Source organism: Etheostoma cragini, chromosome 4 (genome assembly GCF_013103735.1).
Source record: "Etheostoma cragini isolate CJK2018 chromosome 4, CSU_Ecrag_1.0, whole genome shotgun sequence".
Lineage (NCBI taxonomy): Eukaryota > Metazoa > Chordata > Actinopteri > Perciformes > Percidae > Etheostoma > Etheostoma cragini.
The window spans coordinates 26,804,673-26,830,837 of NC_048410.1; the positions used below are offsets into that span (position 1 = coordinate 26,804,673).

Below are 26,165 nucleotides of genomic sequence, written 5' to 3' on the forward strand. Positions count from 1 at the left end.
ACTAAATTAAAAGTTTTGAGTGCAAGCTGTTTCCACAAAAATTTTAGGTTGAGTTAGTGAATTCGGATTTACAGTGTATGCTGAAGAGTTTTGTGACTTGCCCTGTTATGAGAGTAATGCTGAACTGCCAACTTAACCTTTTCTGTCCTCTACAGCAGCAGCAGTAGCCTCAGAGCTAACTCGCTGCCAAACTGACTCCTCTACATATCTCCCTGGTGTGTGGTTAACACTGCTTGCTCAAAATTGGTTCCTTCAGATTGTGTATTCCCATATATCCAAAGGTTGTTCCTTTTGGAAATTAAAAAGACAAATGAGGCAAAAATGCAAATGAGCTTCTGATTCTGCCTTAAACCTAGCGTATAGTTGCCTTTAAACTATGGTTTGTTGCAATGCAAATGGCAGTGTGCAATCACATTTTCACCCAGATTTTTCTATGATTGAGGTGTTAACAGTAAATCAAGTTTCACTCTATAAAAAGAACCAGGGGCACTTGATGGTGCATTCAGTCTACAAACATCTAAAAACATGATTATGACTCCCCACCAATTGCCATAGCAAACAAGAGGTTAGTCAAAATCTTGTGCCTTGACAAATGTTTATTGCAGATGTGGCCTGTAGAACGGGGTGTGGATCTAGTTAGTAAAATGAACAGAAATCTGTGGGACTCAGATCTTCATGTAATCAGTACAAGAAGAAACATTGGTTGAGGTTAGGGTTAAGCATTAGATTTGGGAATTAGTACTTTAACACTTTGGTTCCAACACTGGACAAATTACTACTAGTAATTTGGCCGAGGTTAGTGTAGACTCGCAATTTAAAAACAGCTTACATTTGATAAGTTTCAGCACTATCTAAAACCATTTCAGTGAATGTTAGTTGTGTTATTACTAGTTTCTCATTGCCAGACCCTCCTCCCCAGCGCTGTGGCTAGTCGACACAGTATTCTGGGATGGGAGAAAAACGTGCTCTGGTTAATTGGCATTTCTTTAAACCAATCACAATCGTCTCGGGCGGGCGCTAAGCTCCGGACGGAGCCACGGTGTCGCTGCAAAATAACCTCGGGAATGAACTTGTTTTGGTAGAACATGTCTACGTTCAAAAGTCGTGCAACAGAAAACCGATTGTACAGATAGTCTAGCTAGCTGTCTGGATTTACCCTGCAGAGATCTGAGGACCGGGTAACCGTAGTCCTCAGAAATCCAACAGAGGTTACAATTACAACAAAAAGAAAGCATTTTTTGCTATTACTAACAAAAAAACAAAAAAAAGTTAGTGTTGAGATTAGCTAACTACATTTTTGTTACTGAGACAAGGCTATAATTAAATAACCCAATAGAGTGGTGTGTCTCCTTTTTTCATTCATGCTTTGATTTTTGCTTAAATAATGAAAACAGCATTTACTGTATCCTAATATATAATATCACATAATATACATGCTTTTGTTACAGCTGGCCTCTATGTGTGTGTGCGTTTGTTGGGAGGGTCACACATGTGTGTGTATGTTATAAAAATCTCTTTAAAGAGGTAAAGGTGCTATGGTACACTGTGTGCAATGGTGGTAGTGCAAAAGAGATCAGTGCAGGGATTGAACACTGCAAAAGCTTATTATTACATATTAACTATGACTATGAGGACAAGAATGTAAACATAATAGAATTAGAATTGCTTGACAAACATAAAATGAATGCATAAGCTACTGAAGTAGCAAGGTTTCCCTAACATACTGCTTTTATGTGTTTATATTGTAGGTGAGCTGTTAAATGTCCCATGGCATGTAAATGTCACTTTATGAAGTTTTTACATTAATATGCATTCCCCCAGCCTGCCTAGGGCCCCTCAGGGATAGAAATGGCATTAGGTCTAAACCGAGCCCTGGGTATCCTGCTCTGCCTTTGAGAAAATGAAATTTGAGATGGGCCGATCTGGAATCTTGAGAATCTTGCCCCTTACGAGGTCATAAGGGGGCAAGGTTACCTCCCCTTCCTCTGCTTTGCCCGCCCAGAGAATTTGGCCCACTCATGAGAGAGAGACATCATGGCTTTCAAAGGAGCAAAGTGGCCGTTGGTCAAGGCCACACCCCCAGTCTCCAGCTTGCCCCCCCTCCTCCTCCTCCTTAACAGCTACAGACTAAGAAATGGCACATACTAAGGAAAGCTCATTGTGGGTCTGGCTCTAGTGGCTGTAATTCTGCAGCAAGGCTGAATTTTGGGAAAGAGACTTCAGATACAGTATTAGGGGACCACTACGGCCTATATAAAAGAGACTTCAGATACAGTATTAGTGGACCACAAACGTCAATATAAAAGAGACTTCAGATACAGTATTAGGGGACCACTAAGGTCTATATAAAAGAGACTTCAGATACAGCATTAGAGGACCACTAAGGTCTATATAAAGCATCCAAAAAGCACCATGTCATGGGACCTTTAAAATCAGGAATGTCATTTTGGTTGAACAATAAGTCAGGTCAGTTAGTGGTGTAAAAGTTTGAAGCCCTCTTTTATGCAAAGAAGACATTGAATGCTTTATGCTGCACTTCTAATGGCCTCTGTCGGGAAAATAAGTTCACTCATGTCTCTGTTATAAATGCTCACATGCACACTCCACTTCCCATGGCTGGGTACATGCATTAGGCTCTCATTACACTAGTCGATAAGAAAAAGCTTTCTATACAGTAACACAGTCAGAGCGAAACACACACAAGCCACAGCCCCTGTATTGGAACAGTGTAGGATTATCAAAGTCCTGTAATAGGAGATTAAAAATACTGCAATAATATGTCATGGAAAGCCACTGTTGAGCACGACAGACACGTTTTTATCTCATCAACCCATTCAAGGATATGCACTACATTTAGTGGGATGACAAAATGTCCCCAAGTCACTTTAAAGGGGGCAAAACTTAATAATCACATTTTCCATAATGTTAAATTTGTACAACATCAGAGATGCTAAGTAAACATGGAAAGTAAATTTACTCGCCGACAGTTTTTATACTTTAGGTACTTGTACTTTACCTAAATAATTCAGAGCTATGTTATCATTGTACTCCAGTACATTTTAGAGGGTAATGTACTCTTAACATTTATTTGACAGCAACGGTAGTCTTGTTATTCGCAGATAATGGATTTATAAAAAACACGTGGTGATCTTATGAATATTAAATGATACACTGTAAAAAAAATCAAACAACCCACCAGTTTATAAAGAAGCTAAAAGTTCCAGCCAGCCAAGAAATGACCCCTTACATGTTAATTAATCAGTATTCATAATCCTATAATCTAAATAATATGATATCAAAACACTCTCAAAGGAGTTAGTAGTCATGGTTAGGACTTTCAATACATTTGTTAGTATATTTTGCTGATTGTACAACTGTACTACTGTACTTCTACTATACTGTAAAGGACTTTAACTTGTAATTGAGTATTCACGTGCCATTGCTACCCAAAGGATCTCAATAGCCAAACAACAAAGACAATTTTAAACATAAGTGGTTAATAAGTGATAAGGGGTAATAATTTGGTTTGCGGGAGATAAAGCTGATGCATGACACAATATGTTTAAACACCACTTATTAATACACACCTCCTAAAAGTAACACAATATAAGAGTAGGCTAGTCAATGAAAATTAGGAGGTCACTATTGATGAAAATACCCTGTGGAAACATTATGACTGTTACACAGGACTACTGCTGACACCCAATATTACCAATACGCTACCTACAGGAGATTTAATGATATAACTAAACTCACAGCTGAATGCACACAGACTGTGTGGGACTAACTAGGACTCAGTTATGGTATAGGTCCTAATACTTTATGTGATCACAGAAAATAAGAGAGCCTACCATGAGGAGGCTCCAACAAGGTCACCGTGTAATGTCCTAGCACAGGAAAACACACAAGTCGTTGTAATAATACTGCAGGAATACACTTGTTTCGTCCATTTGGGTGATATCATGGGCTGTAAATGCTGTGTTTTCTGGGGGCCTCCCTCACATTCAGACGGGCTCTGATCCACTTCCAGCGCCGAGAGCCAGACCTGACTCACCCTGGGCCTAACCAAACAAGCCCAACTTGACAGCCCGTCCTCTGCAATGACAGTTCATGACACTCCACATATCACACCTCACACACGCAAACACACACACACACGGGCCTCTGCAGATGCAGACGGTGAGGCCGGCTCGGTCATTTCCCAGGACTTTATAGGCTACCTTTATTGCGGTTTGCGCAGAGCAGCAAACTAAAAAAAAAACACGAAACCGCAGCATCATCCAGAAGATGCGCAGGGGAGAGGCGGGGGCCCGTGTGCACCGGTGCCCGGAAAACACTGCATTGAGATGGGCAAATAGCGGACCGAATCTCCCGGACGGGGCCGGAATTGCAGTCTGTCCTGGTGTCATTTTTCACATGCAGACTCGGTTGTCATCATCACACAGGACCGGGACACCACCCGATGCGTCAGTGCGATGGGAACACCAGAGCATGCCCATAGAGAGTAAAAAGTGTCCGCTTACCTGCGCTGGTCCGCCGCTCCTCTCCCCTCTGCTGCACCGGGCACGGTCAACTCCGCAGCGGCGTCACAAAACTATCCGCCTCCTCCTCCGTGCTGTCGGCGTTACCGGAGCTCTGACTCCGTGTTTCCTGTTAGTGCGGTGCAGTCGGTCTCACTCTCTCTCTCTTCTTTCTCTCTCTCTCTCTCTCTCTCTCTCACATATACACACACTTCCCCTCCTTCAGCTGTTCTCTCTGGTCTGTGCAAGAGCGCATTCCCGGTTGCTTAGCCGCGTGCACACGCTTCACACGTAGCCAGGGGTTGGCTAGCAGGTGGTTTGGATGGGGGGCCTGCCAAGAACGAGGATTCCTGTGGTCTGAATGTAATGATGGTGGACACTAGGCTAGTTTAAGCATATATTATGTAGACCCTATATGATTGCTTTTACAGTAAGGCTTTTATACCAAGTCTACTTCCAATGAACCACATTAGACCAGGTCCAGATCCAAAACCACTTTGTGTAAGTGCAATAAAGGGAGATTTCCCTTTTCTTGTTTAGACCACATACGACACATTAGAATAAGGGAATTATTATTTTATTGCATTTTCACAAATAGAATAAAGTTTACACAAATTCGAAAATCTTAAAAGTGTTTTTAAGAATTGTTAGCCTCGCTGGGATAATTTAGTCCCAAGTCTACTGGTTTTGGACCTTGTCTGAGGTGGTCTACATATGAAAAAGAACAGGGAAATCCACCTTTTTTGCATTTTCAAAAATAGAACAAAGTTTTCACAAGTGCGAAAATGTGTTTTTATATATAGACCTTAGTGGTCCCCTACACTATATGTGAAGTCTATTTTATATAGACATTAGTGCCCCCCACTAACACTGTATGTGAAGTCTCTTTATATGGAACTTAGTGGTCTCCTAACACTGAATGTGAAGTCTCTTTTAGACCTTAGTGGTCCCCCAGTACTGTGTCTGAAGTCTCTTTTATATAGACCTTAGTGGTCCCCTAATACTGTATCTGTACTGTCTCTTTCCCAAAATTCAGCCTTGGTGCAGAATTACAGCCACTAGAGCCAGTCCCACGAGGGGCTTTCCTTAGTTTGTGCCATTTCTGAGTCTGTAGCTTTTGAGGAGGAGAGAGGGGGGGCAAGCTGGAGACTGGGGATGTGGCCTTGACTAACTGCCACATTGCTTGTTTGAAACCCATGAAGTCTCTCTCTCATGGGTGGGCCAAATTCTCTGGGCAGGCAAAGCAGAGAAAGGGGCGGTAACCTTGCCCCTTATGACCTCATAAGGTCGGCCCATATGAGTTTTCATTTTCTCAAAGGCAGAGCAGGATACCCGGGGCTCAGTTTACACCTATCACCATATCTAGCCACTTGGGGACCATAGGCAGGCTGGGGGAACTCATATTAATGTTGAAAAAAAACTTGTAAAGTGAAATTTTCATGCCATGGAACTGGATCACTTCCCTTTCTGTGTCTCAGGTTTTTTTTTTAAAGTAACTGACTTGGGTACTTATATAATTCAATGTGAGTACATTAATGTTGAAATGATATTTAATGGCCATACCTAGTAGCCATGATTAATTAGCCTGAAACTAACGCTTCAATTTAATTAGCCAACTCTGCATCCTTTTGGGCTTTAAGCTGTCCGTATCTTTCAAATACATCTCCGATATTTACCCTGGGTTAGTAACGGCTTTGTTAATGTAACTGTCAGGTAAAATCTATCTCTGTTAATCTCGTTTATTTGCTGCTTTCATGGCTTACAGTATGTTGACTCAATTTGCCAAACTAATTTAAATATGATGGGTGTTTTTCATCCAGCTCGGCCAGTTCCAGCTGTGGTCCTGTGCATGCATACTCACTATCGTTACTTCACTTACCTTTAATTCAACATGAGACATTATTATTGTTAGTTACATCTGTGCGTTTCTTGCTATGACAAGTCAAAATGTCTGCTGTAAGACAGGTCTGTCCAGTGAGGGCTGTCGTCCTCGTCGTTCAGGGCACATGTAGTTCTGTAATTTCCGTGTTGGGTGGATTTGCTGTCATTTCTATTTCTAAATGATCTACAACCTGTCCTATTATCGCTTTGCTCGTGCTGTCGGCCATGACGCATGATATCTTGTACAGCTGTGGCTACCACTGTGTCTATACACCTTAGGGCCTGTGTCCACATGCAGGGCTTCCCATGGTGCATTGCAAGCCTGGTGGCCCACAGGGGCACTGCAAATTATTTTTTGATGTATTTTTAAGACATTTTTTAAACTAGTTACAGTGAGGCGGCTTGGTTGGAAACTTAGACATAGTTACTGCATATTTTCAAATCTCCAATCTCTCTTATAGCTTTTTTTCTATTCTCAATTTTGAGATTCCACCAATGATTGGGTTTTACATTAATGCTGCCATCAGTCTGTGATTGGCCCCAGCCGGGCCCTTGTCCAATAAAAGACACTTGCCACCGGGCTAAACAACTTTTCTGGGGGAAACCCTGCACATGGAAGTTTTTTCTGAGCAACATCTTTTTTTAAATGTTCACAATAAGAAGAGAGTATGCAGCCACATGCAGCTGCTTAGAGAAAAAGCAATTTCCATCGTCGCATGCTCATATTTTAAAGGGTTACCCCCTTAGATATGATGAGGATGAAGAGCCCTGAGTAGTGTAGGACACCCCCGATGGAGTCTAGACACTGGCAGTGATGACTGAGGAGGAGCCTTAGATCGGATTAGATGAGAAGAGGCTGAAGTATAGCGCTGGAGAGGAGGAATAATTCTGGAACCCACGCAACTTCTAGGCAAGACCCGCCCCTCGATAGCATTCACACTCTACTATTGGCCAGGCGTCCATGCTTAGGCACGGTAAAGGACTCCGATTTGTTCAGGTCCTATCTCGACTAATCGGCAATCCTAACCTTAACCACTCGAGGTCAATGCCTAACCCCAACCGCTCAAGCCTCTTCCTGGGGCGGGACTTGGCTAGAAGTTACGTGGGGTCGACGAGTCACGCTGAAATGAGGTCTGACAGCAACGGAGAGAACATTTAAATATTGACAGCAAAGATGTGATTGGCTGATGTAGTCTGTGTCTAACTGTGGTTGGTTTAACTCAAAAGAGTAATGCTGCGTTCCAGGCAACCCATAACTCGTGTTCTCACAACCTTCTACCTGTGAAAGTGCCCTGGAAAGGCAGTCAACCGTGTAACTTACTACTCGTGAACTCATACCAGATCGTTGTACTCCCAGTTCCAGTTTTGACGTCAAACAAACATAGTCGACCCCTGTTGATGCTGTGTAGACGCTGGTGATTAACACTAAAATAGCAATAAATAGACATTAAGAGGCAACGAAAACCATTTCCGCACATTGTAATCTCAACAACATACATACGATTGCGTACTACTACAGGTTATGTTTTTTAAATGAAGCCCAAAATATGTCGCCAACTAGATATTGCTAGCATCAGCTAGCGCTAGCTTACGTCAACGATAGGTAGCCGCCAGCTAATGCCAACGCTAGCTAGACGGGTTTCTCGTGACTTTGCCTGGAACGCTGTGAGTAGTGACTTGAAGTTGTAACTTACGAACTAAAAACTGTGTCTGGAACGCTACATAAACACCCCTAATCAGCAGGAGAGAGATCGGGGGATGACAATGAATGAGTAACAGAAGAGAGTCTTCCTGACTGAACTTAAACCATGCTTCATTATTGTGTCATAGAAAAGCGCCCTGCCAACGCTTTTCTGGCAAAGAAAAACTCTGGTCAGCAATGTTCATGTTGATCAGTGCTATATCAGCATAAGTCTTGCCATCATCTACCAAGCCCACTCAGGCAGTTATTTTATTTTATTTTCATATTTGCGGAATGCGGATGGGGGGAAAAGTTAATCAAACCACCATGAATGTGCTTCTGCCAATGGCTTTAAAAGAGGTAATTTGGGATTGGAACATTTCCACAAAAAAACTTTACACACATATTGCTAGTGTGCCAATGGTGGCACATTTGCCCAAGGTTGCTGAACACTGCTGTCTGTAAACTCAGATAGGAAACTGTCAGGTCAAACATCACAACATTGTCTATTTAATTCCATTTAAAAAGGTCCCATGGCATGAAAATGTTACTTTATGAGATTTTAACCTTGATATGAGTTCCCCCAGCCTGCCTATGGTGCCCCAGTGGCTAGAAATGGTGATAGGTGTAAACCGAGCCCTGGATATCCTCCTTTGCCTTTGATCTGGAATTTTGCCCATTATGAGGTCATAAGGGGCAAAATTCCAGATCAGCCCATCTGAGCTTTTACCTCCAATTTCTCTGCTTTGCCCGCCCAGAGAATTTCATCATGGCTTTCAAACGAGCAAAGTGGCAGTTGGTCAAGACCCCTCCCCTCAGATACAGTATTAGGGGATCACTAAGGTCCATATAGAGAGACTTTAGATACAGTATTAAGGGGCCACTAATGTCCATGTACAGAGACTTCAGTTCCAGTATTTGGGGACTACTAAGGTCTAAATATGAGCATCCAAAGAGCACCATGTCATGGGACCTTTAAGAGTGTTCAACAACACAATCAGTGAATCAGAAATCTTAATGTACCACACTTTACTCCACAACAGACAAAACACACAGTCAACCACTATTATTGTACAGAGTTTGAACCTGGTATTAGGCCAGTTAAAGCATTTTACAGATGTCGGCTTAGTTTCCGATGGAGTCTTTGTTCATTTGGAGTGTGGTGCTCGGCTCCAGCTGGCCCTCTCTCTGGTGTGCAGCCTGAAGTGGGTGTTGAGGTGTGCTGACTGGTTGAAGCATTTCCCGCAGACATGACAGCGGAAGGGCTTTTCCCCTGTGTGGATACGGTGGTGCCTCTTCAGCATGCTGACAGTGGTGAAGCTCTTTCGGCACACTGCGCAGCTGTATGGCTTCTCCTTGGTGTGCCAGCGCATGTGGACCTCCAACTGGCAGGCAAAGCTGAAGCCCTTTCCACACTCTTTACAGTTGTGCCACCTCTGGATGCCCTGGCTTGGGTGAGAGGAGCGCGACGGAGGCGGCCTCTGGAATCTGACATTCTTGACCTGCAGTAAGTGTGCGTTTTGTTTTCCATTTGAGCGAATTAAGCCTTTCCCTTGCAGCTCTGTTTTCAGAATCCTGTGACTCTTTGCGGTGCTGGCCTGAGAATTGCTTTGCGCCGCTTGGCAGTTCGAATGAACAGTCATGGAGGATGGTAAGCTGTTGCATGGCTGCTGTTCCCTGCTGTCCTCTCCGTCACTCTCTGTCTTAATCTCCGGGGAAGATAGCGGGGATGGGGTGACACTTTGTCTGCTACACATAGTCTGGGCTGGAGGAGGATGTGACCTCTGTGGTGGCTCGACATGACTACAGTTCCCCTCCTCTGAGTCTCTTGCTTCGGGTGAACCATCTGTCTGCAGGCTCTCGAGTTTGGGTTCTTCTTTAATGTGTGGCAGCAGCTCCACACTGCTTCTCCACTCAGACTCACAGGGTGGACCATCTTCCTGGGGCTGGACAGAGTGTGAATCTGAAAGATTACAAACACCACAATCATGCCAGGTGTATAGGAATAAACATACTGTATTGCTGTGTCTGTCGGATGCCCAAAGATGAAGTACGAGGTTTATATTAATCTTTTAGTATGGCATGGAAACAATGCTCCAACTTCACTCTGTTTTCTCTTTGTTTAAAGCTATAGTGCGTTGTTTCTATCCCCATTTGAGGAATATTAACTGATGACAACCAAACTGTTGTTGCATCCACATGACACAAGCCTTCCGTGATTGCTCACCACCCCCACCTCTACTCAACACAGTTGCTTGTAACCAAGGAGGACACGAAGCATTAAATAAACATGACAGCACAATCTTCTGAACATAGCCATACTGAGAAATACAGAGAGAGTTGCGTGGAGCTTATAGTCTTAATTAGCTTTGTAGCAACTAATTTGGCAATGGCTTGAATGTAACGGATGTTCATTAATATCAAAAAGGTACGCAGTAAAAATATAAATATTTTACCTTGAATACGCGCGCTGCACTTTACTCCACTACATTCATCTGACAACTTTAGTTATTAGTTACTTCACACATTAAGATTTCTGCACACAAACCACATGTAGTTTATATATATCTGATTTTTTCTTATAAAGTGAACTAGCCAACAATATAACGGCCTACAAATCCAGCTGAAATGATGAGACCATTGAACTGTTTGGATCCTTTACACTTTCTACAATAGGAGGATTTTACTGCCCTTTTACTTTTAATACTTTAAATACATTGTCCTGATGATACTTTTACTTAAGTAACATATTCAATGCAGGAATTTTACTTGAAACAGTATTTTTAGAGTTGGGTATTTGTACTGGTACTTAAGTAAAGGATCTGAATAATTCTTCCACTTCTGATTACCATGAGCACACACACACAAACACAAACACACATGCACACACGCACACACACAAACACACACACTTTATTTAGACTCAATCCCACACACACTGTCCTGCTGCCACAAGTAGCCTACTTAATTAATCTGCAGCATTTCATGGGATTTCACAATTGGAAAATATAAAAATATAAAATTAAATTACACTTCCCAAACTGCACTGTCTAGCACAACATTGCTCAAGGATGGGTAATAAAAAAAAAAGCTTTGTACAATGTGGGGGAAGTCAGCTGAGTTCACCAAAAGTGTTTTGACATGGATAGGTCAGGTCAAGCCGCATAATAGATTTATAGCATTTACATTAAAAAACATTTATAAAATCATAGTTTTTTTTTTTTAAATAAGCTTTGTGCAATGTGTAGTGGAGTTAGCTGAGTTCCCCAAAAGTGTTTTGACATGAATAGGTCAAAAGGCAGGCTGCATTATAGATTTTGTAAATAGCCAACATCCAATACAAAAGCAACTTTAACACGATGTCCATTCATCTGATTAGATTTGAGGTCTTACATGAGCAGACTCTCTCTCTCTGTAGTTCTCCGTCATTCTCACCTATTTGTCTATTTGTTAAAGAGAGATAAATTACAGGAAGTGAAGGCCATTCCTCAACATGCCATGTTTTAAACAGAGATATAGAAACTTTCTTCAGCAGATAATACAAGACTACAGTACGTTACTTTATTCTGGACCGGGTTTGTAGAAATATGTTGATTTGAGGGATTTCAACGCTACCAGACAATCATTTAATGCCAATAATTTAATATCCAAAATGGAAAACCATTCTAGATATGCATACTGTAATTTTCAATTTCTACAATACAGTTTGACTGGCCCAGAACAAATGTAACAGATATCCAGGACTGGCAATAGGACCAGATATCTCCAATTAGAATTAGCCTACAACTAACTACTCTAACATGTTATTGTATTTCTGACTAGTGAGAAATTAATATAAGAGATATGCTTATAAAATATAAAATGTAATGACATATAGGAGAATGGTTCGATAGAAGCTTATGGTATGTGCTCAGCAAAGCACCGTGCAGAGAGCTACAACACTGTTGGTTTCTGGGAGATTAGCTACCGCTATCTAGCTAGCAAGCTAGTTTATAACCCGGAAATGTTGGCTGTTTTCTTTCACTTGTTTAATGGCCTATGTGTATTTAGATAACTATTATTGATAATGTTGCTTTGTGCTCCGTAACTGTTTTAATATGCTATCATATTTACTCAAATACATTCGATGTAGGCTAGCTAATGTATGGGTTTAGCAGTGCTAGCTAGCTTCAGCACACAGAGTTACCCCGTTAAACGGCCATATTTTTAATGGGATTTGGCGTGACATTCAGCGCATCAGTAGACAGAGCGAGCAGCACAGACAGTAGCGGCCGGTGCTCTTCACCTGGTTGCAGTAACCGTTGGACGGCTACATTGAGGAGCCGTCTGAGTCGCTCGTTCTCCTCTTTGGAACGCAGGACTTCGCTCTGGTACTCCACCACCGTGTTTTTAACGGCGCGGAAAATCTCTTCAGCGGCCGCGGTGAGCCTGTCGTTCAGAAAGACGTTCAAGAGCTCCAGTTTGGTCATGTTTCCTTCAGGTTTCCTTTCACTGACTCAACCATAGACAGTTCAAAAGGCAGAACGTCCTTCTGTTTACATCCACTAACCCGGAAGTTGAAGTCTTCCGGCTTCTTCGTGCTGTTCAGAGGGACTATGTTGGGGTGTAACGTCACCTGCTGGACAGGAGACTACACAGTACTGCAAATTCAAAATACTGCGGTTTTACAAATGAATTGTACATAGGCATCAAACATTCAGAAGAGATACTTCTGCTTTTTAAAAATGCTCGGGCGTTCATTTTTAAGCACATGTACTGTATATTACAAGTGAAACAACCTAAAGAAGGTCATCATTCCCAATAATCTTTCAGAAAGGGTTTTTAAAAAAACTTTTTTTTTTAATTATTATTTTAAACCTATCTTACTTTAAACAGGCTATATATATAGTAAGGGGGGGCAAGGTGGAGGCTGGGGGCCTTGCCTTGACCAACTACCATTTGCTTGTTTGAAAGGACATCCAGGACTCGGTTTACACCTATCGCCATTTCTAGCCACTGGGGGACCAAAGGAAGGCTGGGGAAACGCATATTAAGGTTTAAAAAAAGACTCCCCCCACATGCAGTTACTCTGAGGAGCCCCTAGGGATCCAGGACCCCCTCTTCAAGATCTCTGAGCTAGGTTGAATAGAAAGAAGTCCCCAGTTAGTGTATCAGCACCTGATGTTGATCCCCAAACCCGACTAAAAATATTGGCTGAGTGCCATTTTACATCATCAATTATTGATCCAGCTGGTCATTAAAAGCACTTTTATTTACACAGTAATATGTACAAGTCCCTTTGAATAGCAAGCTTGTGGAAAAGGGTGAGGACAGAGCAAACACGTTAAGACCAAAAAATAAGTTGATCTTTTCTCAGACCACATGGATAAACCAATGCTAAAATCAAAGAGAACAAGAAAACTAAAGACAGGATTGTTGAATTCAAATACGGTGTTTGTCAATCATATCAGGAACATAAAAACAGTCCCTGAGGTGTTCATTAACAAAACTCAGAGAGCACTTGCACGTTTATTCCAGACTAGTCAAGTAGTTTCAATGTATGCCCACTGAATAAAAGAACTGGTTAAAAAAACACGTACATTTCCTGCCAAGCATTATAAAAACACTAAGGAACAGCCACTGGTAGAAGGTGCACTGAGTGGAAAATCTATAAACTACATACCCCTGATGGCTAAAACGATCCCGACAATAACATGGCTGATTAGCTTCATAGTAACTTCCTCTCAGGCTCTGACCTGAGCTTTGTTGACAGGGTCCTTGTTAAATTAAAAATGATAGATTGAAATGTCATGATCTACAATCTGGAAACTAGCCGGGCAACAGCAGTCTTTGTCCACTCACAGACATAAAAACAAAAACACAAGAAGTTGGGGGCAGGCTACTGTAAGTGCAGCAGTATTAATTATTTCTATACTTCCCTTTGTATACACAGTACACAGATAGGACTTCCCTCTAAAATGACTCATTCATCCTACCCAAGATTTAATGTCTTCTAGGATTCTTGACAAAATGATAATGTTCTTAACATCTCACAGCACCAAAAGCTTTTTACATTTTCTCTTTTCATGACCCGAATGATCATGAACATACATAATAAAATTGAAAAAATAAGCCCTGCAAAATAACCCTTGGGGTGAGCAGATGATCACATGGGAAGGAAATGGACGAGGAGCAGGATGTCTAACATGTAAAGAAAAACAAACATGACTCTAAACCTTAAATAAGTTGAACCTTTTTAAGAAAATAATATCTTTAAAACGCTCCATGGTAGCTAGTGGCTGACGGTGTTTACTGGACAAGGTTGTTTGGGGGCAGGATGCGGATTGTGTTGGACGGAGCCCTCAGCTGCCAATCATCTTTGACAGTTCCTGCAGCAGGTCGTCCTCTTCCATGCCAGGGTCCACGTCTCCCTCCAGATGGTCGTCCGTGAACTGGTTGATCAGCTCCTCGAAGTCGTCCACAGCGGAGGAGGACGAGCCAGCAGCACTGGAGGTGGAGACGGTGCGGGACGCAGCTGCGCTCAGTCTCCGGGACTTGGGATGAGTGGGAGTCTTCAGGACTGGGCTGAAACATAAACAGAGGAGTTTTACTCTTGGGTCACTTGCTAATAAGAAAACAATAATAAAAAAATAAAAAAACGAAAGTTACTGTTGCATTAGTCAGGACAGCTTGCTGTGCTAACATTGCAATAAAGGTTTCCTAAATGCCATGTAGCCCTATATAAAGTCAGTTTACTAATTAATTGCGCGTTTTGTGTAGATCTTATTCCACTTTGTTTAAAACAGTTAAGTGGAGAGGCCTCGCTCACATGTCTGGAGCTGGCTGGTGAAGGGGGGGCGTAGAGATACACCGGGACCCTTTTTGTGGATCTTCTGATCGCCGTGGATTACTTTTTTGTTTCATTGGATTATGGTAAAACGCAAATGTTTTTTTCTTAACATTTTATGGTGCGATTGCGCTTTGTTTCTGCGTTTAAAGAGTCATCTCAACAGCCTGTAGGTCAAACACTAATTGGTCACTGGTAGGCTACATTTTAAATTAATTTAAGTGTCGCCACCGTCTGTCTATTGTTCCAAGACAGCCGTGCGGCAATTGGATTTCATAAGAGCGAAATGTTACATAAATTGTTACAATGTAATTTATAATCTTTTTTGTCCATATGTGCTTGTGCTGTGTTCCCCAAAAGGTAAGACAGGTCTCAGCTGCTACTTTTTTTTTTTTTTTTTTTTTTTTTAAGTTCCCCTTCTAGAGTCAAACGATACCAGGACGGCATTGTGTTGGTGGTATCCTGTAATAACATGTCTTACTTGCATCCACAGTTAAACAAGTTGTTGTGTAACGTTACAGTTGTTACTTTAATTTGGCCAGAATGAATACATCACACTCCACAGATTTTGGCTTGGTTAAGTCTGACCTAACTAAGAAGTTAGTGTTCATGTTAAAACTTTAAGTGTAAGTTTTAAGCTCTCTGTGGACCTTTACCTTTGGGGGACAGTGCAGGCCTCTCTGGCAGCAGCAACATTGACAGTCGGCTTGGTTTCTTTGCTCCGCTTGAAGACAGGGACAGTCTGGAGCTCCTCTCCCGGTGGGCTGGAGCCAGAGGAGTCCAACAGGGTGCTCGGACTTTGGGGAACAGCAGAGCTCAATTGAGCCTCTGCCTTGGAGGCCGGGGACTCCTGACAATGGAACAAAAGTTAACAAAGGGTCATTTACAGCACTAGATTGTTTACATTCCCTGTGATACTTTATCTGCAGTTTTCTTTTTATATTTAGGTTAGATGACAAATGTCAACTTTAGGCAGAATATAAAAAATGGAAAAATGTTATGATAATGTAAATGGAGCTATTGAACACTTTAACAAAACATGTCAATGTGTTAAGTTGAGAAGAAATACATAAATAACATGTGATTCATGCAAAACCTACAACCCTAGGAGGGTATGCAAAATACTTCAGGAAATTATTAGAACTAAATATATATATATATATAAAGGTAAATAAAAACATACACAAATGAGGTAATATATGGGAATATCCAAGGAAAGTTGCAATGTGCCACATTAAAGTAATATAAGATACATTTGAAAGGTGTTTGTGCGTGCTCTAGACCAGGTGATTAGGACTGGCCCGTGGTGCCGACTAACCTGTCTGTCTCTGCATGGCGTCTCCTGCTGTGGATCCTCCGGCACTGTGGGGGCGCTGTTCAGAGGTTTAACAGCAGCAACAGCTGATCGCTCTGCTCCCCGCCTCTTCTGGCCTGGCTTCACCTGCACCGCTGGCTTCACCACAGAGGGCTTCACGTTCAGCTTGGGCCTCACTGAAAACAAGGCAAAGTTTTAATGATTCTTATAGTGGAACACAGGAAGTGCTTCATTGCTCTTTCCTGTGTTGAGAGAGTAGGCTCGTTCGAGATGAACTGCGCCTCGCCTTTAAAGTAGACGAGAGCAGGCAGCAGAAGCGGGGGCGGGGACAAAAAGCTGCGGTAAAGTCGGACAGATTCCAGCCGATTCCAGCCGCCTTCAGACTGGACACACGCACCTTGGTGCGATTCCGATGTAATAAATTATAATCAGACCTACATATCAGCAGGTACACAGTCTCTAGTTGTTTTAATTATGACAGAGTAGCTGTCAAAGTGCTCTACATGCAGTCTGTTGCTGATTTTAATTAACAACAGACTGTAGATGATCAGTGATCTAAAGGATTTAGTCTCTCTGACTTCTAAACATCTTTCAGCCACAACGTGTATTCTGTACAGAATAAGTCTTTAAATCAGACAAATAGCAATTAAAATCCCTCCGATTCAAAAACAATAAGAAGTTTATATAAAACGTCATCATGTTGTAAACCAATCAGGTGTTAAATCAGCTGAGAAGCCGGCGTTTCCCAGCATGCTCTGGGTCCGCCTGGCTCTTGCAGTCGGTGAAAAGCAACTGCGCCGCCTGCGTCACAGAACTGCGGCCGCCTTGCTCTTGTGAGATTTCCGTTGCCCACGTGTGCATGACGTCAGAGAAAGTCGGGATCAAGTCGGACACAAATCTAACCGGCATGCAACGGACGCCGATCGCCGGTGATCGATTCTGTCAGACCTGGCTCATCTCGAACGAGCCTATTGGGACACATGTATGTGTACGAACCCTGTAATGTGTATACATGGCCAAACCATCAGGCTTCACTAAAACCCATGCCCACTTTAAGAAGAAATGTGTTTTTTTTTGTTTACATGACATTTGTAAATAAAACAGGTGTCGTCAGATGGATAATAACAAGGTCACTCTTGTGCGTGTGAACACACAGCTTGTACATTTTGAACCAGGTCAGAGATTTCATAAGGCTTGGCGATAGGAAGAAAATCTAATTTCACAATATTTTTGACCAAATACCTTGATAACGATACTGCAATGATATTGTAGTGTTGACTACTGGTGCTTTCGCAATAATATTTACACACTAAGATCTTTGATAAATAGTCATCATTTATGTGGATTTAATGACTAAGTGGGTAAAGGCAAATAATAGAACAGTTACAACAGTCTGTTAAGTTCAGAAAATGACTTTACTGTTCACTGCCTTTAAAACCAGGAAAAGACAACACTTATACCACATTACAATATCAAAGATCTTGGACGATATCTAGTCTCATATCACGCTATCGATATATGGCCCAGCTCTAAGCTTTCCCCTGCCTATCCAAGACTAAAGGTGGGTATCCGCTGCTCAAACAGAAACATGGGTTGCAAAAGCAAGTAAGTAAATAAAGGGGCAATACCTTTGGTGTCTGCAGTGTGTTCTGGGGATTTCTTCTGATTATTGTTCAATGCTTTATCAGAATTACGGGCCCCTGCAGCAGGACCCCGAGGAGCTGCTCTGGCCTGCTTGGCTGCCGACAGTGCGGTGGAACTCTTTGTGTTTTTGTCTGGGACCTCCCCCGAGCCACTGGGGCTCTGGGAGCCGGATATGGGCTCAGCCTCCAGTCGAGGAGAGCTCGCAGCTGGAACAGCAGCTCCTCTTGTACCAGAAGCAGTGCTGTTTACAGGGGAAGCAGCCTTGAATTTAAGGGGGATCTGTTTTTGGGTGGAAGGGGTAGAGTCAGGGACCAGAGGGGTGGAAGAAGGTGATGAGGAGCCCGGGCATGTAAAACTGACTCTAGCAGGAACCTTCCTCTTCAGGGTCACTTCATCGGCCGGTTTCGGAGAAAGCTCCGTTTCAGCCGAGGCTTTGGCCTGCTCCTCCATCTCCTGCTTGCGAAGACGTTTCTCCTGCATGATCTCCTCAAAGGTCTTCACCTTGACATTGTTACTGGTGGCAGCACTGGGCTAAAAGAAACAGGAATATGGCCGTTACACAGAGTCCACAGAATAACAAGCAACCACAGCAAACACTGCAGTATCTTAAAGACTTTACCTCAGGAGCAGCAGTAGGAGATTTCAGAGGCTTTTCTTGCATTTCAGCACTCTCCATTGTTGTGACGTTGCCTGCCAAGTTCAAAATATATTTCATGTTAAAAAAAGAGGGACTTGGGCCGATACCAGTGACTCATATACTTTATTATGTTTAAACAAGTGTATGTTAGTATCCATGCATGGTTGTGATATGATTTCTATGTGTGTTGTCAGTCTGGCTCAGGTTGAACTCTTTGTGAAACATGAACAAACCCAAACAACAAACACCACAGAACTTTCTTTTATCATTCAGTTTGTCAGTTACAACAGAAAAAGAACATAAATAAATAAACTACTTTAACGTAGATTTTCATTCTTTTTTCTTTATTATGTGGTATTGCATCGGTGCATAAACTACAGTACTTCCCAATACCAATACCAGCGTTTTAGGCACATCTCTAATTACAAGAGTTACATTCCTTGGGTCAACACACAGGGAACAAATCTATAGAAATGGAAGGGCTGTCTTACTTTGGGGAGCCAGTTTTGAGGTGCGCAGCAGTCGAGGCTTCTTAACGTCGTTCACCTCCGTATCTGAGCCCTTCTTGTCTTTGCCCTCCGGGGCCGACTGAGCCTGAATCTTTGCTGCCTTCTCCCTGCGGATCTCCTCCAGGGTCTTTACTCTAATCCCCCCCACGTTTGTGGCCTCAGGATCAGGACCCGCTGGGTCCAACTCTGCCTGGTTCTTGCCTGGAGCTTTCTCCACAGTGTGCTTGGATTTCTTAGGGCTAGGGTTGTGTTCCGGTTCCTCCTGCCTTTTCTTCTTGACACCGAGGATCTCCGAGAACATTTTGACGTGGCTAATGGACTTTTCTTTGATGGTGATGGCTCGCTTGACACCCTTGGTCGTTTTGGCGGTGTTGACTTCTGAAGCCACAGCTGAATTCACAGTTGATTCATCTTTCTGGCTCTGAGACTTTGCTGCCTTCTCCTGTCTTATCTCCTCCAGGGTTTTGATGCGAATCTGCTCAGGAGCTCCTTTTACCTCAACGTTGGCCACAGCTGATTGGGAAGGTTCAGGACAGCAATAAACAATGTTTTAATTAATGTGCATGATTTATATCTCTCCAGACAAAATAATGGACAGTGACAGCCTCTCATATCCATCAGACTTTTTACCTGGTTCAGCTGGGGCAACAGACCGAGGCAGTCCAAGTCTTTCCTTAATTGGTTTGAAAGCTGTAGAAGAAAGAAAAAAGGTAAGGAGATTTTTCATTCAACACTTGCAAATTATGAGCTAGTGCAACACAGATGTCTTCTTAATTTATAGTTTTTTTATTTTTAAAGTCGCATAACAGTGACTGATTTTAAATGATAACCCAATTACGATATGATTCACAATATTGGTGGGAATGATCATTTTTTTTGGGGAGGAATTTTAGGCCTTTATTTATAGACCAGCTGAAGACACGAAAGGGGTGGGGGGAGTCGAACCTGCAGCCGCTGCATCAAGGGGTAAACCTCTATGTATGGGCGCGTGCTCTACCAGGTGAGCTACCAATCATTTACATTTTCACTGAACAATATTTAAAAAAAATTTTTTTAAATGATTAGTGAAATTTGCAAGGATCTGTTCCACCCAGATTTGTTTTCTTTAGTCTGTAGGATACAATATGTAGAACTGGACATTTCACAAATATAGCACGGCCCCTTCATTTTGGATATTGCACTAGTCTATATTGTAATTTCAATAATTTTGCGTTTAATTGTGCAGCCCTACTTAATGATTTTGAGGTGGTGTTCAGTGACCAATTAACTAGTTTTTGATGTGTTCTGATTCTCACCTTTCTGGGGGGGCATTATTGGCTCTTCCTCATCAACAACTCGGCCCAGACGCCCAGCCAGACTCCTTCTCAGTGGGACACCTTTTACAATGTTCACATCTACAGCAAGAACAAGTCATCAGCTTCTAATACGTACAATTAAGACCATCATTGTTATCACTGGCACTACATCTGGTGATAAAGTAGGACAAAGAGAAATGTACCAGTGTTGGGCATCTTCCTTCCGAGCCTTTCAGCCACACTGCCTCGAGGTCTCCCAGGTTCTTCAATGACAAGCGGGCCTAGGTTGAAAGAAAGAACAGGTGTTGGTTGAGAATAGGTGATATAATGATTTCCCTTGGTTGGCTACAATTCTATCAGTTAATTTGAGTAAATTTTTAGCCATTCAACACTAACATTTAGTTTTTAAGAGAGGAATTGTTATCTTATGATCAGAGCCAAGTAAGATGCTGTTTCTAAGCAACCACGAGCAAAATATTTCAGTAAATAACAAATAAGGGTAGATATTGTCTTAAAGTTTTGATAACGTGATATCCTGACATGACACAAGTGTTGTCTTTTCCTGTCTTTAAAGGCTGCATTGCAGTAGAGTGATGTCATTTTTGAGCTGTTCCATTATTTGTCTTTACCCACACAGTTATTATATCAACATAACTGATGTTTATCAAAAAACTCATTGTGTGCACATTTTGGGAAAGCACCAATTGTCAACCCTACAATATTGCCAAAATATCGATATCAAGGTATTTGGTAAAAAATATTGGAATATTTGATTTTCTCGAAATTGCCCAGCTCTAGCTAGCAGTATTGATGTTGAGCAAATTCACCAATTAACACAATCTCTCTCTCAAAATTGTATTCGACAACATCATCAGACTGATAACACCAAATGAGTTAATCTGGCAGGAAGAATGATGCAGTGTTGGGTATCAACGCCCTGTTATTCTATCAATCTGACAAACTCATGGTTTTTACCATCTCCCTCCCCGTAGAGGGGTGGTCGAAAGAATGCCTGGATGTTTTCTTTCTCTCCATTGGTTGAAGTATCGGCACTCTGGATTGGGTAACCAGCCCTCTTCATGCTGGCCTTCAGGGCTTTCCTCAGCCGGATCTCCTCCAGGGTGCTCACTCCGAAGTTCAGTGAGTCATCTGTCAAGACACAACATTCGCCCATAAAAACACAGTCACTCCATAAAGGGCATTCAGAAGTTGTGTGTAGTACAGCTTTGGTCACACATTATGACCAATGATGTTCAAGTCTCTGACTAGTCTCACCTGATTTGGCTAGTTTCCTAGGAGAAGAGCCAACCTTTCCATCCTCTCCCTCCTCTGAGTACTGGTCTGGAAAACAGAAAGTCATGCTAGTGCTAAAGATCACAAGGAAGATATTGGCTCAAAACTAGGACTAAAAGAGACAATGTAGTCATTTCGAGCTTTAATCTTGCTCACCATCTTCATCCTCATCATCATCTGCTGGATTGATCACCACTGGTGGGTGTGTGGGGCTCGGTACTGGCTCCTGGTTCTCTGTCTTGATGATTCCTCTGAGCTGGGGATTGGCTGCGGTGGGGAGGGGGGCAGGTGGCGGGGGGGACGGCTCCTCATGGGGCTGTTCTTCTTTTCTGCTTAGACCTGGGAGAATTACAGCATTGGATGTCACATAGTCTTAAACTCTCCACATTTGAAATCTTAGTGTGTTTGCTCAAGAAAAGTCCACTCACTTTTATCAGGTGGGACAAAGATGCCATCGATGTAGCGGGGCTTTTCATGGAAGAAGGCGCAGTGTGGCTTTTGGCAGCCGGCTGCCTGGTTCTCCCAATAACAAGATATCTCCTTTCGGTTTTTCTGTTCAGATGAAAGAGATACATAACATGTAACAGCATGTACTGAAAAGACGGTCACATCTCAAACCTGTGCCCAGGTAACTGGCCTTATACATGCCACAGCGCAACTGAAACCAAAGGAGGGTAAAACCAAATAATTTGATATTATGGAGGAAGAGCTAAATATTTCAATTAGCCCCATCTGTAAGGCAAATACTTTGATGTATTGCAGAATATTTTCACTGATACCAATAGGTATCCAAATGTATTATCACAGATACGACAACACTGTTACACAGCCCCTGTGTATAAATTCCCAAAGTCAAATCTATACTTTTCAAATGCTGAAGTTACTATTTAACTGTGACCTTTTTTTATATAAATATGTTGGCTGGCGTTAGCAAAACTCCCTCTTCTTGCCTTGGCCTACCCACATGTGAAAACAAAATGCTTTTCCTGTGTCCCGCCTGATGAACAATAAGTAAGCGGGAGTGAGAACCACATGGCATTGTGAGGTTGCGGGGGGTGACAAGCTGCAGCTGGAAATTGGAAGCATGGGAAATAGTTTTAACATGGCACCGAGCAAATTGCTTGTTCGTATTAGTCAGCTCGTTCTATGTTCCTAACTGCATTGCGATTTCTAGGCGCTTAGATGGAGGCATCATGGAGACAGCTAAAGTTTATTAGCTGTCAGAGTAGATTTGACTTCATTTATTACCTACTAATAGCTGTATTCTCAGAAACATAACAATCTGAAAGAAACTGGTTTCTTTGAATATTATTTAAATATTTCAAAATAATAAATGAACTTCAAATGGAATTATAAAGGAAGATTGATAGCTCTACTGTGTATCAGTGTTGTAGCCCATGTATCTAGATACATATGGGGTTGTCTTGAAAGAGTGGGGCAGGACTGGAGCAGGAGTGGAGCTCCAGGTTTAATGGGACACCTTTTCTAACCTTGATTAATGGCCAGTCAAAACAAACACATCCTAGAGTGGGCAAAGCTTGAAGGAGATATGGCTGAGCTTTGTTTACCAATTAGAAGAAAATGTTGCTTACTGTTATCTCCATGTGGCGAAACTTGCAGACGGCACGAAAGCAGCGACCCTCCTGCCAGAGGTTGCAGACGATCTCACTCCCCATGGCTGCCTCACAGTGTCTGAATGGGCAGCTGTCTCCCTGCATCAGGAATCAAACAGTAAGACCCTACTCTTCCTCCTGGTCACCAGTCACTTTCCAACAGTTACTCTATGAGTGGATATGGCAGCTTTGTGCTCAAAATTTGCTTACTTTAGTGCACGTGGAATAGTAGAAGAAGTAGCAGTCATCTCCATGGTTGGTCATAATAATGCTGGTATGCGTCTTGAGTGGCGGAGGTTGCGGTTAGGACCTTTAAACCCAGCAGCTGGTTCTCTTCAGGGCCAACAAGACAGAGCACAACAACACATCAGCAACAAAAACCCTACTCCGCTAAATCCATTCACCAACCCTTTTCCACCAACAAGTCTACGTGCAGTTTGTGTACTTCTGGTTAAATAGACCTTTTAACTGCGATCAACAATGGCGCTGCAAAGAAACGTCCTTGTTTGTTTAATAACACAAGACACCAGATTGGGGAACTTTTCCCAAATTGTCTGTGTTCTCTGAAAAGTAGGCTTATTGCCTGCATATGTAGAGACTTAAGAGACAGTCCTTTTATTATTAGTCCGTCTGTGTGCAGAGAGTAGAACTAGCTTTACTGGTTTAGACTGATTTGTTTGAGAAATGAGCAGAGAAAAAAAGAAATATGTATGAATGAGATGTAAACAACAAAAAAATGAAACACAACATGCAATGCCCTGTTGTCCAATCAGTGATTCCCCCGCCCCCATTTTTCTTAAATAATGTAAGAATGTACACTTTATGTTATTATTTTAAAGAATAGGCCTAAAACGCTCAAACATTTTTATTATTAGCATTGTGCCATTTTTACCTGAGGTGGCTGAGAAGTTGTCTCCCTCTTGAGCGCACTGCTGGTTGGGTGTCTCCGCGGTGGTATAGAGTCCTGAAGGAACACTTGATCCGTGAGATAAGAGGAAAAGGGGGGTGGGTCGCCCAGAGACACTTGTCTTCCTACGACATGCCTTTTCACAGACTCTGAGACATCTCCGCCAGACTGCTAAACATTACTGATGGTGGATGCAAGAGAGTCCTTTGGGGATTTTTTTTTTTTTTATTATTCTTTTTTTATTAATTGGTATAACTAATGAAAGAAAGAAAAATAGATCCAAAAATGCTTATATTGATGTGGCAAAAATGGGATGGCTGGTCGGTGGGAAAACAATCCTCAGCTTCTTCTTGGCCTTGGTGAAATTTTGCACACTTGGTGACATTTGCGTGATGGCAGTAGAAAAAAAATGGACAGGATATTCAAGCCTCTAGAGATTTTCAGCCATTGCTGAAGAGAAGAAAAAAAAATACATCTTCTGCCAATGTATTCTCATGGGGGGCAAGCTATCCATTTCCAGGGACTCCCACAAAGGGCCAAGAGGATGGTTTTAAACCTACAAATCAATCAAAAACACTCCCCAGGGAACTGAAAAAGGTGTTATTATGAGACAGACAGGTGTGCACAAATACAAAGGAGACAGTTGGACATTTTCACACAGGTACAGTACAGTGAGACAGATTTGCTCTCAACAATGTCTCCAGAGCAAACTGGAATTTGGTTTTAACAGAGGTAAAGTACAGTGGACAGACTCGGTGTCACTACATTGTCACTTTCGTCACTACAAACATTGTCATCATCTGCCAATGTTTATAAATTTCAAGTATCCAAATAAATTACATTCTGGAGTCCAGACTTGGGGTGTTTAATTTCCCAAGACATGGAGGCCTTAGTTCGACACTCATAATCAACCTGACGAACAGCTCTGGCTTCCATCTTAAGGAACAGGAGAATACACTCTATAGTGGCACTTACACTGGGATGAAAACAAGGATTCATTACAAGTAAAAAAAATACTTCCCCTGGAGCCACAATCACAGATGTAGTTAGCTAATCAGTTACGGGCTAAATTATCTTAGACAGCTAGCTAACGTCAACAAGAATTGGCAAATATATGTTACAGGTCACCTTTAGTATTGGTTTGAAGTATATATGGTCCAAGGTTAAAACCAAAAACAGGTTTAAAAAAACACAATCAGATACTTACTGTTGAATAATAAAAATAGCCCAAAGTTAGCTGGAAAAAACTACGAGCGACTCCCAACAATGATGGAAAGATCGGCAAATATTGGACTTAGAAAATATAAAATAAACAATAGCGTGTAGTCTGACTAATTGTTAGCCATATTAGACGTACTGTGCTGATCTAACGTTAGTCTAGAATTATTTTTAGCTCATGCTACATAGACGTGGCCTACCTCAACCGCTAATATATCGCGACCTTACATTAGCTAGCTAGCTTAGCTATTTGTTAAGACGGCTTTTTGTGTCGCCACTGTCGTGGTAGACGCTTATATATTTGAACACTACAATGCAACAACCGAAAATATCATGTAGACAATGCGTAAGCGATGTTAATTACCCGTTAAAGATTTTTTAAAAAAATAATTGAAACTTGTGTAATGCTGGAAAGACCCCGACCCGGTTCGTTGACTGCCGCAGACGTGCTGTTTAGACCACAGCAAAATGGCGGCTGCAGAGAAAAATTGGGAGGGTTGGCCGTTGGCCCTGGGCCTCACTGGGCGATTTAGTATGCTGCGTTCGCGTACAATGGAAAGATTGTTAATTCGAGAACGGCTATGTTATGTAAAACGCATGACCCGCCCTACTCTGCCTCTAATTGGCCAGTACTCGTAGCCTTTAGTTTTGCATTAGGAGTAAGATTGGTTAGGGTCTTTACGGTTATTGGGTAAGCCAATCAGAGGCCGAGTCAGGCGGGTCATGTTGCTAAGGTACCGCTTCTCACACAAGTCAGAGGGAAATAAATGTGCATTTTGGATCTCGTTGACCAACAACGAAATTACACTACGAAAAAACTAGACAT

The 26,165-nt window shown here is 42.2% G+C and overlaps 3 protein-coding genes across 4 annotated transcripts in view; all 3 read right to left on the reverse strand.

Annotated features, from left to right (window-relative positions):
- nfasca (neurofascin homolog (chicken) a) overlaps nucleotides 1-4,734 on the reverse strand; it is a 149,132-nt gene extending 144,398 nt beyond the window's left edge. Inside the window, exon 1 of the mRNA XM_034868216.1 lies at nucleotides 4,524-4,734. The gene's annotated coding sequence lies outside the window, so the exon portion shown is untranslated. The remainder of the gene's footprint in view (nucleotides 1-4,523) is intronic.
- A 4,360-nt stretch (nucleotides 4,735-9,094) lies between these two features.
- On the reverse strand, nucleotides 9,095-12,636 carry LOC117942686 (zinc finger protein 235-like). The gene is made up of 2 exons (XM_034868289.1): nucleotides 12,368-12,636; nucleotides 9,095-10,045 (listed from the first exon to the last, which is right to left on the reverse strand). Exons 1-2 carry the CDS (start codon nucleotides 12,549-12,551, stop codon nucleotides 9,231-9,233), a joined length of 999 nt encoding a protein of 332 aa, XP_034724180.1. The 5' UTR covers nucleotides 12,552-12,636; the 3' UTR covers nucleotides 9,095-9,230.
- Nucleotides 12,637-13,314: 678 nt separating this feature from the next.
- zc3h11a (zinc finger CCCH-type containing 11A) lies at nucleotides 13,315-25,820 on the reverse strand. Of its 2 annotated transcripts, XM_034868254.1 has the most exons (17): nucleotides 25,329-25,819; nucleotides 24,107-24,178; nucleotides 23,425-23,547; nucleotides 23,194-23,313; nucleotides 22,030-22,153; nucleotides 21,758-21,940; nucleotides 21,584-21,649; nucleotides 21,284-21,457; nucleotides 20,512-20,589; nucleotides 20,309-20,407; nucleotides 19,644-19,703; nucleotides 18,996-19,526; nucleotides 18,487-18,557; nucleotides 17,852-18,398; nucleotides 16,227-16,399; nucleotides 15,565-15,758; nucleotides 13,315-14,646 (listed from the first exon to the last, which is right to left on the reverse strand). In XM_034868254.1, exons 3-17 carry the CDS (start codon nucleotides 23,476-23,478, stop codon nucleotides 14,424-14,426), a joined length of 2,697 nt encoding a protein of 898 aa, XP_034724145.1. In that variant the 5' UTR covers nucleotides 23,479-23,547; nucleotides 24,107-24,178; nucleotides 25,329-25,819; the 3' UTR covers nucleotides 13,315-14,423. The 2 variants fall into 2 exon arrangements, with proteins under 2 accessions (XP_034724145.1, XP_034724146.1); XM_034868255.1 differs by having other exon boundaries at nucleotides 21,284-21,452; nucleotides 21,579-21,649; nucleotides 24,107-25,820.
- Between the last annotated feature and the right edge of the window lie 345 nt (nucleotides 25,821-26,165).